At 31.9% G+C, this 12,031-nt stretch overlaps 2 protein-coding genes across 2 annotated transcripts; one reads left to right on the top strand and one right to left on the bottom strand.

Moving 5' to 3' along the window:
• Positions 1-1,433: 1,433 nt before the first annotated feature.
• Positions 1,434-6,269, top strand: LOC114406651 (DNA-directed RNA polymerase V subunit 5A-like). The gene is made up of 4 exons (XM_028369412.1): positions 1,434-1,813; positions 2,284-2,460; positions 5,055-5,168; positions 5,924-6,269. Exons 1-4 carry the CDS (start codon positions 1,520-1,522, stop codon positions 6,047-6,049), a joined length of 711 nt encoding a protein of 236 aa, XP_028225213.1. The 5' UTR covers positions 1,434-1,519; the 3' UTR covers positions 6,050-6,269.
• Positions 6,270-7,901: 1,632 nt separating this feature from the next.
• LOC114406650 (mitochondrial fission 1 protein A-like) lies at positions 7,902-11,275 on the bottom strand. Its single transcript, XM_028369411.1, has 5 exons — positions 11,132-11,275; positions 10,270-10,408; positions 9,126-9,247; positions 8,271-8,334; positions 7,902-8,186 (listed from the first exon to the last, which is right to left on the bottom strand). Exons 1-5 carry the CDS (start codon positions 11,222-11,224, stop codon positions 8,101-8,103), a joined length of 504 nt encoding a protein of 167 aa, XP_028225212.1. The 5' UTR covers positions 11,225-11,275; the 3' UTR covers positions 7,902-8,100.
• Positions 11,276-12,031: the final 756 nt, after the last annotated feature.

Genomic DNA, 12,031 nt, shown 5'->3' with positions numbered 1-12,031 from the left:
AATTAACCTTTTTCCCAAAACATTAACTACCAACATAATTCTCCATGGTGAAATCCAACTCACAAGTTCCTCTTCAGATAAAGGAATCATTTGACCATCACATAACTTACATAGGTTCAACACAACATCTTTAGGTATGCCTTCAAGCAAGTTCTCCTCCACATTCATTTCTACATCACCTATCCATAATATACTCCCTGTTAGAGGTTTCAAAAGTTTATCTTTATAAGCACACAGACCACCCTCCTCGTGTCCGACTACATAAACATTCTCCATGGTTACATTCTCAACCCCCACCTTACCCTTTTTCTTACTATGATGCAACAAATCTTCCTCTTGATTAAAAAAAGCTTTACAAATTTTTTTTCCTTCCAAAATCTTAATAGAGCTCACCATGTATTAATTTTTGTTTACACATAAAAAACATTAATACTATTTTCATAAGCAGCTTTATGTCATTCTTCAACATAAACACAATATTATAATAATTGTTATACACATTATATTTTTATTGATGACTTGTTACATTTTTTTGTCTAAATAATGTAAGTTATTTTTTTAAATATAAGGCTAAAATGAAATGTTGTCCTCCAATAATGTCTAATCCATAATTTGCACTATCATCTTAAATCTAGACATTTAGGGAAAGTTTGGGAAGTTTTTTCCCTTCATTTTCAATTGTTGCTAAGAAAAATAAGTTATTTATAAAATAAGTTAGATGTGTGGGACATAAGGTGATTTTTTTTTTTGAAAAATAAGTTATTTTCACGAATCTAAAAATTGTAGCTTATAATTATTTTTCAATACTTTTTTCCCTTTTAACACTTTTTCTTATGTAAAAGCTCATTTTTGTTGCATCTAATGTCGACCCTTCGTGATCAAACATTAACCATAATGTGGGCATGTGGCTTATTGATGATGAAAATATTTTTTATTAATAAATATTAATTATTAATTCATTAAATTTTGTTAATGATAAAATTTAAATTCACAGTTTTTTTCTTTTTTCGTTCATCATTAAATCAATCGTATATTTCCTAATAACATAACACTTAGTACATATGTTGGATGAGTTGTTTTTAAATGAAATTGACTTTCATTAAAATTTAATTTAAAATTTAATTTAAAGATTTATGTTTGAATGTCTTTAATATAAAATTAAGTTAAAAATAAAATTAAATATAAAATTTTAGACCAAACATAAAATCTACTCAAAATTACTTTAACATAAAATCAATTCTAAATGATAATCAAAATTTGAACTTTTATCCAAAAATAAAATTAAATATGTAAAAAATTATCTAAAATTAATTTTTCAAGTAAAATCAAACATACATTCAAACAATTTTTTGAAAAATAGAAAAAGTGAAATTTTGAAATCTCAAATAGTAAATGTTTTTCTTTATACGTATCATTTTAATTTAATGCTTATTAACCAGCAATCCATTAAAAAGACAACATAATTTGGAACAGAACCGAAGCGAAAGAGCAGCACTCACAGAGAGAGTGAGACAGAGAGATGGCAGCAACAGAGATTGGGTTGTTGGAGTGGGTGAGAGTGGGAGGGGAAGAAGAAGAAGCAGAACAAGCAAAAGGGTGTTTGAGCAAGTTCGTCGATAATGGCAGCGTGGAGAGTCACAGATACTACTTGTCTCGCAGAACCACTCTCGAAATGCTCAAAGACAGAGGCTACTCCATTCCCTCTCACGAAATCGACCTTTCTCTCTCCGATTTCCGCGACATGCACGGCCAATTCCCTGACCCTGATCGTCTTCGTCTCTCCCTCACTCATGCCACCAACTCCTCCAAAAGGGTATCTCTTTTTCTTCTTCTTTCTCTCGTTGTTTCAATGTCTTTCCCCTAGAATCTTAGGGAAAAAAACTAAACAGATACTTGGATCGCATTGGGATTAAGTGTGTGTTTGGCTTCCCGCCGAATTACCCAAAATCACTTTGAAATATCAGCTAATGTGATTTTAGGTAGATTTCACATGTTTGGTTTCGTGTTGAAAAATTGATTCTTGGTCCATGATTAATTTTGAGTTGAGGCAACTTTGTTAGCTTTTGCTTTGGATAAAAAAAAAAAAATACACTGAATTTTACTATTAACTTGTTTTTAAACATAAATCACATTACTTTAGAATCAATTTTAACCGAAATCAATTTTGTCAATGGCACCCAACACATGGGCACTGCTACTGAAATTTTTTGCATGCTTTGTGCTTGTTTTTGTGTAAATGTTATATAATATGGAGTCCTTGTCCTTGATTGTTGACGATTGCAGATTTTAGTCATATTCTGTGGGCCAGGTGTTGTGAAAGTTACTGCCATTCGGAACATTGCGGGGCAGATAATTAATAGAGATACTTTGACTGGCCTCATATTGATAGTGGAGAATCATATTACTAGCCAGGCCTTGAAAGCGGTCAATCTTTTCTCCTTCAAGGTTGAAATTTTCCAGGTTTGTAATTCTGTCTCACACATGCTTCTGATAGCTGCTCTAAAGATTGGTTTTGTCTGATTTGCTTCTTTTTTTTGTTGGATCACAATGAAATTGCATGTCGGATTTCTAACAGGATCAGTTGACACTAATTTTTTATTATTGACCTCTGCACTGCACAATTTGAAATAGTTGGGGTAACCAGGTTGAACATGTATCTGTCAAATATTTCATGGTATTTGAGTAATTGTAATATTCAGTTCAGTTATGCTTGCTTAGCTGTAGTGTTGTTAAATAATCGCTATAGCGCTATTGCGTAGCAGAATTTCTCGGATCCGCGATTTTGACTCTGTCTGCTATTGCAGCCACTATGAGTGTCGTGGTTGCAGCATGCATCCTCTTGTCATCTCTGGCAAGTCTCCAGCCAATTGAACTTTGGGGTTAATATTATGCTAATTTTTATGTATTCTATTTTTATATGCATACAACTTAATTTTTTTTTATACATATTGATATATATATCATATATTTTAACCATTATGAGACTGCCGCTATATGCCTGCGACTCTATCCACTATAAATTTTTTTTGGTGAATTCTCTATCCGCTATATAATATAAGTGGAACAGAATCTGAGGTCGATTTCTATGTCCCAACTATAAGTGTAACGGAATCTCCACATTTCAGTAAGTTCATTCAGTTAATGATTTCACGATAGAAGGTTTCTTTGATTCTCTCTCAGTTTTAATTCATTTTCTTTTGATTTCCATTGGTTTCTCACTGCTTCTTGATTTCTTCAAATTAAGAGCTTTTTCCTCAACCGAAAACCATGGCTTGCTCTCTTGATTTAGTCATTTTTAAGCCTGTCTAGTAATATGATCATAACTCGCTTATGCTTGGCTATCAATCTAACCCACAGACACTCTGAAACTATGTTGTTAGAACCGGACCGATCATTGACTTGGTCAAGGTACCAGGTTAATTGGTCATTGGTATAAATATTATGAACCAGTATAAATAACATAAATATTTAAATGTGTATAGATATTAATTTTTGCATATAAGGACTAAAGAATTGGGGTGGTTTAGTGGCAAGTTTCAGCATAGGGACCTCTCTTGTTCAGGCTTCGAATCATGCAGGCATTAGTTTTTCTGTATTCTTGGAAAATCTAGGCTTGCATGCAACAACCTCCCTTGAGAGTCAGTAGTTCACCTTGGGTTGCACATGCAAGAACACACCTTTCCACCTAGGGCTGCATCAGCATAAACCACCTTGGATCATGTGCAAGAACTGTTCTTCTCAGTATGGGTTACACCGGTTTAGTCTGATTTGATGATGTCATAACCTAGTCGGTAGCATATCTGATCCAATAAGTGACTCGACCTGGACATAGATCCGGTCCCGGTCGGTCTAAGCCGGGTTTTAAAACACTGCTCTGAAATCTGAATACTCTCAACATTTTTCATTTTGTTTTTCTTTTATTTATTTTTTAGTATTTTTACAAACACAAATGGAACTACTGTGTAGTATAATAATTAGATAAAATGATAGTAATTTACTTGCTGATGCTAACTTTCTAATCATTGATTCTCTCTTTTAAATGCTAATTTTATACTAAATTCATATGCTTCCATATTTTTGTCATACCTTGTCATTTTCAAATTCTCTGCATTTCTATGTTAATGCAGTAACATGTCTGTGTCTCACACCGTATCCAAGCTTCTTGGATAGGAGTTCGTCTTAGAGTATGTGTCTATAGTTGCATGAAGATGCAACTTCAAGTAATAGCTAGTACTATTTAAGTGGTAAAGAATAACAGCTGTAGTTGGAAATTGTTCCTCATGGAAGGGAAAGAAGAAAAAAGTGAAAATGATTCCTTATACTCTTTGAAGTCGGCAAATGTTTAAAATCAGATTAGAAGCCTGGAAACTTCCTAAGGATTCCATTAATTAGTTCATTATTGGGAGAGATCCAATCATTATATAGCATAAGTAGTGATACAATCTTCCCCATTTGAAAATTTCTTCATGTCATAGAAAACTCTTTTATTTGAACTGTTATGATAATTTAAAACAGATATCATAAATATGGATATATATGTTCTGAAATCCCTATTTGATCATTCTTCAAATATATCTAATATTGTGTCATGTATAAACTGGGAGTTTGTCAACAAAGAAACCTTTGACGTTCAATTTTTGTTAAAGACAACATCGAGTTTTGTGATGCTTATATATCTTGAGTAACTACGGAATCTCATCATAAATGGCTTCATTTTGTATCCAGATTTGCTTCAGTGGTGATCCACTAATTAATTATAGTTGCTACAACTTCGTTATGTTTTTTTTTTGTTTTTTTGTTTTATTGGCAAATGTTAGTTTGTTAGTTTTGTTCGAAATGTCAGTGGGGGGATTCGAACCCATGATCTCTCCCCCTCCCTTCACCCTTAAGCCTGTTATTTTTTTTATGTAATACTTACATCGTGAATCATGTGTCTGTAATTTTGTTTTTCCTCTAATATGAAACTTATTGACTGGTTTTCTTATCTGTGCTGACAAAAATAATCAATTTCATGCCCAACAACTCATGGAAACCTTTTTTTCCCTTCTGTTTAGATCACAGACTTGCTTGTTAATATTACAAAGCATGTATTGAAGCCAAAGCATCAGGTGCTGACTGATAAGCAGAAGATAAATCTCCTGAAGAAGTACAATATCGAAGAAAAGCAGGTCAGTTGATATAAATTGGGAAAAAAGCCTATATCTGGCACAGATTAAGTCTTTTGAACTGATTAAGATTGTGCACTTGAGATTTAGAGTCTTGCGTAGATAAAATAACTTGCATTTTTTAAATTACCAAAAGAAACCAATTTCTGTTGGGAATCAGCAGGAACAATTGATTTCACATTTAATTCATTGACTCAAATTTTGTGTAGAATAGATATGTGTTACATTACTGTGGTTACTTATATAGCATGCTAGTATAATGTAAACTTAATAATGGTAGTTGACTTGTCAGCATAAGCACACCATGCATGATTTAATATGATTTGTTAATCTGAAATGCTAACAAGTGAAAAGGTATAAGTTTTATGCGTGGAAACATGTTGGTTATGATTAAATGTGCTTTAGAATTTAGATCATCCAAGTATTGCTTTAAATTATTTACGGTTGATGACTGAACAAGATCTTACAGTAGCCATATGAAATACTGAGATTTTGTATTCATTCTTCTATTATGTTACATATTATAGTGTAATTTGTATTCTATGAATCTTAAATTTCAGGGTTATTTTTCATATTCCAACGCAAATTAAGTTTTGTTGTTCTAAGCTTCTCCATGCACTACAGACAAATTCGATTGTGTCATATTATGGACTTCAGAACATATTATATTATAACTTGTATTGCATGAGTCTTAAATTTCAGCATTAATGTTCATATTCCAAGAGAAGTATTCTTATATTAAGTTTTGTTGTTTTCAGCTTCCCCGCATGCTACAGACAGATGCAATTGCAAGATATTATGGACTTGAGAGGGGGCAAGTAGTTAAAGTTACCTATAGTGGTGAAGTCACCCAGATGCATGTCACATATCGATGTGTTTGGTGATAGTTTCTTGTGCTCTCTTGTATTTTGCTGGTTGAACTCGTAGTACTCAGCTTTTGTATTATGCTTAAGTTTATATTTGCATGAGTTCCAGATAATCAATCCTAATGATCTGAACTCTGTAAATTTGGTTCTGTTATTTCTCTCATAAACTTTTGAAGAACAATCCGCATTGAACAACTCCATTCACAAATGTTTCGTTTTTCTTTTCTTTCTCTTTTTACATTGACTGTGCAAGTTTAAGTTCAATGGTGTTGTGCAAATTATACTGTCGATCTCACCTAGTGAGATAAGGTTTTTGTTGTTGTTGACCGTATCCTACAACATTCACAGTGGCTGCCTCTGTAAAAGAAGCTCTAATTTTACACATGAAACCTCGTTAGTTATAATTTATTCAAGAAGTTCTTAAACCTGCCTTTCTTTTTTCTTTTTTTTATAAAAAAAGCCAATTCATTTATTGAGACTCTTATTAAACATGCCTAAGCAGCTTTATTATCCATCCACATTAGCTGGTGCATTATTTGTGAAGAAAATGTGTCAAGTAGCATTTTCATCTGCAATTAAGCCTAACATAGTAGTGTAGCATGCAGTTCTGATGCCTGCTATTGTTGATGGCTCTATTTTTACCATAGTCTCAATCCATATTAGAAATTAGCGCTAATAAACTAGCTTTTATATGGTCAAATTTCATTTTCATATCATTAGTCTAATGTCACAGGCAACAAGGCTTCACATTAATGGCTAAATAACTAAACGTGAAAGTGAGTAATCAATGAAAGCCCAAATTGTTAGTTAGCTTCAAAGATGGGGCTTTTGTCTCTTTCATTTTCATCTTTTATCTAATGTATTTCAGAAATCAAAGAAGCACAATAGTTCACAATGTTGATATGAACGATGAATATCGTGTGGATAATAATAATGCCTTTCATATTTATCATCCTATTCCAGTATCTATGTATTTTACATCAGTTACAATTTACGTTGCGTATTAACTCAAACGCACATTAAGCATCTCTACAAAAAGTATGTCTTCAATGGCAAATCGATAGACGAATTTTACTGAGTTCAATTGTTTAAGCTTCAAAAAGTGTTTTCAATAAAGTGTAATGTAGCTTTTTCTTTAAATCTTTAGATATTACTATTTACTTGTGAAAAAATATACTCCCTCCATTACTATTTTTAATATTCAAAATTAAAATGATGTTTATTTCTTTTTATAAGATTCAATCTATAATATTATTTGTATTAATTATTTTTAGATTAGAAATATTCATCAATGTATTAACAAATAATTAAAAGAGATGAGTATTAATGAGAAAGATAATTTTTAAAAAATTATAAATTCAAGTCAAATTTATTATTATCGATTAAATTAATTATTTTTCTTAATCTTGATGGATTAGGTAATTGAATCTTATGTATAATAAGAAAGGGAATATATAAAGTTCTTTCAATTCTTTTTCAAAAAGAACTTAACGATTGATGAAGGATTAAGAATGGATGCCTCAAATCCAGGCTGCGCCTGCCGCAGTCAGCCTGCAGCAAAAAAAACAAGGATTCGGCTTCTAAGTGATTTGTCGAAACGAGATGTACTATCAAACGTTACCATTTTATGCAAGATTCCCCCCCATTTATTAATTTATAGATATACATTTTTTTTTCTCAATAAACAGCAAATATATTTAACCATTTTCATATCCAGTGGCTTAAAGTTGGATTAAATTTCTCAGTTTGGTCCGTAAAATTTTTGGAAATTTTTAAATAGTTCTCTATATTATTTTTGTAGTTGAATCGCTAATCTAAAATAGGCCTGTGAAACTAGTTTGTGATTACAAGAAGAAAAAAACAGCCAGAGTTAAAAAAAAATATTGCATTTGAACAGGAAAATGAAATCAGCTCTTGAGTAAAATTGCTCCTTCAACAAACAAAAAAAAGAAAGTTGAAACTCTATTTGCCACTGACTTTAACATGTTTCCAGAAGAAAGTAAAATAAAAAAGAGGCTAAGCTCATGTTCGGTTGAGATTATTTTTGAGGAAATAACCATTTAAGATTCTCAATTCCTCCTGGCCAGTGCCGTAGCAATGCCACCAACTATAAGTCCCACAGCTGTTGCAGTGATGCCAATTCCTATTACACCATCTGCATTGATACATATTACATTTGCAATTCCTTAGTTAATGCAATAATGAAGGGATAAAAAGCTCAAGAAACAAAGAGTTATACCTTTAGCAATTCGATCTTCAACTATTTTCTTAAGGGATAGTGCCTGCCTCCAATCAGGTGCAATCTGCAAGAACAAGAGGTCAGAATAAAATTCAGAGAAATAAAAAAAAGGAAAAAGGCTGAAAGAGAATCGTTCATGTTAGACCATGGATGTATAAGTATAGTATCCCAAACATGCCATGGTGATAAAATTTTAATATGTTTATGATAGAGTTTAAATTTGACCCATTGTTTGTATAAGACTCTCTAGCTTTCAATATTCAAGAAAGTACCACATCATTGTAGCAACTAAGATATTTTACAAAAAAGATTATGTACATTAACTGATTAAAATTAAATCTGACGTCTGATGATGAATACTGGACTTATATATATATATAACCCACCAATTTGCAAATAATAACATATTAATAAGAAAAAACAGCCTCCTAATAGAATTTAAATTTTCAAAAAATGGAACAAAAACGAAAGTAATAGATAGATTAAGTATCACTATCAGCTAAATGAAAAGAAATTCAATTATTGTCGAAAAATAACTCCCAGCATAGAATCAAAACAATGGATACTGGATATCTTATAAGGACAAACAATGGGTCTTCACATTCCTAAGTTCCCACCAGACTAACACAATGATCCATTATCTATCTATATTCTATAAGATATGCAATGAACAAAATTACCATCTATCACTTGTGGACAGTATTATAAAAAGAAAAATAACTATGACAAGTTCTATGGTGGGTTGTTGATAAAAATCCACTATCTATAACAAGAAGCATTATATGAGATGGCCATCCAGCAGGAAAAGTAAGAAAATTAGTTTATAGATACTATCTATAAGTGAGAAAGACACACCTCCAAACATTGCTCCACAAGCTGCCGGCTCCTTCCATAGTCATTACTTCTATAGTAACCAACAGCCAGAAGATAAAGCTTCTCTCTTTGATGCAAAGGACTTTTATCATTGCCCAAGGAAGCTGCAAATCATAATTAAGGATGTAAAAGGTTAGCCATGCATATAAATGTCAGAGTACTTCAACATCAAACATCTCTGTGTAATGCTATACAAGGAAAGCAATAGAAAGAAGGGAAGAGGCTGTGGCCATAGTGGCAATTGCCAGAACTCAGTAACATAAGCATCTCAAGGCTATCCTTTTATAAAACAGAAAAGAAAAGAAAAGAAAATTTAAAAGGCAAAATATGCTGTCCTTTAATGAAGAAATCTCAATTTCATTGTTCAAGGCAGGTTAAACCACAGAACAATATTTTCAGTGATATTTATATGGAGTGAACAGAGATAGTTGTAGAAAATTTGAGAGATCTTAAAGGCCTTGTTTAGATACGAGCCTTGGAAATGCTAGTTTAGTAAATTCACTGTCTTACATTAAAGTTTGCATGCTAATCACAGAAACCGCAATGATCCCAGTGACAACTTCAGAGTGATTTTGGGGACCCAGTCAATAATTGCATTGCATATGCTATTTTGGTGAATTTCAAATTCTCCATCAGGCTGGCAGAATAATCAGATAACTCACAAATGGGTTGTTTTATGCTCACAGTGACATTACATTAATTTTGGCATAATGAGCCGAGAAATCCGAGCTAGTACCCAAGACTAGTACATTAATTATATATTATAGTTTTGAGATGTCATGACTCATGAGTGAAATCCAAGGGATAGAAAAAAATGGGGCATTCTGATAAGATGATTAAGCTCAATAAATGGAAAACATGAAATAACAAGATGCCTTTTAAACTGGTGTACCTATGCAGAACCTTTAGAATAGAATCTGAAAACATGCAACTGATTTTTGAAGCATCAGAAAAACAGAGAATATAACTTTTCTCAAAAGTTTATAAAAGGCTTAGTGCCAAAAGAATGAAACAAAAATATTAACTAAGTATTTTTTAAATAAAACAATTTTACAAAAGCAGATCAGAATGGCATACTACAAAAGACATATAATTAAACTAAAATTAGTTCTGTAAGTTACAGTACTTTCAAGCATGGCTATCCCGCGCTGAATATCTTCCTTTTGCCTTGAATGAACAAGAGCCCATGACAGCCTCATTATACTCTCATTCTTCCGCTCCTCAGAGTCACCATTAGCAGCCTCTGCAACTTCTCTCTCACAGCCCTTCAAAACATGCCAACTAGTTAAGAATGAAAGAAGGAAAACAAACTGCAGTACCGGCAAGCCCAATTCATCACAGCACACACAATAGCAAACCTATGGTAACAAGTCAAACAGTGCATTAGCCATCCCCGCAGCTACCATTACTACCACAAGGAGTGTTAGCAACATACTCTATAACACACTTTCCTATTTATTAAAATTTATTGAAAATAAAAGTATGGGACCCACACAATTTTAAACCAAAAGAAAAAGGGTTGCCAGCATTTCTCTTCATGCCTTAACTGATCAACAAGACAACAAGAGAATTTTCTCCACTTCCTTTACTTAATTTGCAGTTTGCTAAAATCTAATTACCAAAGATTAAATAATCCAGAAAACAAAGATCAAATCCAAGATCAATTTAAGAAAATGTCTAGGGCAAAAAAATCCATTGAAAGCATCCAATTAGAGATTAACGTAAAACAAATCAGCCACCAATTAACACACACACACACACAAAGCCGCCAATCGACTCAAGGCGCAATAATGTTGAGGTTCAAGAAAAACAAATCAGGATTCAAAAAAATCATCAATCTAACATATTCGAATTCCTGAAGGCAAAAACTAGGGTTTTAAAATACAGAAACAAATAATTAAAAGCAAAAATAATAAAAAAAAAAAAAGGAAGGAAAGTTTGGATTTGAGATTAATGGGAGAAAGGAAAGGGAAATGAATGTGAGTTACAGCGATGACGTCACGGTCACACCACGGGATCTGTTCACCGCCGGTGAAGAAGTTTCCGATGGATTCGAAGAGGCTTCCGAACTTGGCGTCCATTAACAGTTACTATCACTTGTTACAAGCATTAGCTTGTGAATTTATAGAGGTGCTTAGTATTTATAGGTTTGGGCTATTTTGGAATTTTGCAGCATTTTTAGACAGGTGGTACAAAGCTTGGAAAATGACAATCATACTACTACTACTACTACTATTATTATTATTATTATTAAGTTTTCATGTTAAATAAATGCTACTACTATTACTTAATTTAAAAATTTAATATGAAAATGTAAAATAAATACATTATTTCTTTTTCTACGATAATATGGTACCGATTATTTATTCTTCTTTAGTTTTTAGAAATTGATATTTCGAATCTACTAAAACAAAAAGGGAAAAAACAACTATGTAGAAGGATTTATTTTGGAATAAGTTAACTTAAGAATTTTGATAATATTTTTAAAACAAATTAGAAGTTTACATTGATAATTAGCACTATCAACCTTATATATGTTGAATTTTAATGTGCAGATTACTAAAGTTAAACTTAAATTTTGATTAAAAACAGAATTAAAAGTATTTAAATTATTACAAATAAAAAACATTGTGTCTACTGCACAATCCGATTTGGTCCAAAACAATTTTAAATCATTATTTTTTTAAGAAAAATAATGATAATTTCTCTTCAAGGATTCAATTTGTTTGTTTAAACTAGGCGCCAATTTCATTTCTTACTCATACTTTTATTCATATTTAACACAATTGTATATATAAAAATTAGTTTTTTCTGGTAGAATTTAAGTTTTTCATTTCATCCTTAACGGCTAACCTAAGGTTTTACATTACAGTTAACAATTACAATTA

Source organism: Glycine soja, chromosome 3 (genome assembly GCF_004193775.1).
Source record: "Glycine soja cultivar W05 chromosome 3, ASM419377v2, whole genome shotgun sequence".
In the NCBI taxonomy this organism is placed as follows: Eukaryota; Viridiplantae; Streptophyta; class Magnoliopsida; order Fabales; family Fabaceae; genus Glycine; species Glycine soja.
Note: the sequence above shows the minus strand (reverse complement) of the source record. Positions and strands in the feature narration are given on the sequence as shown.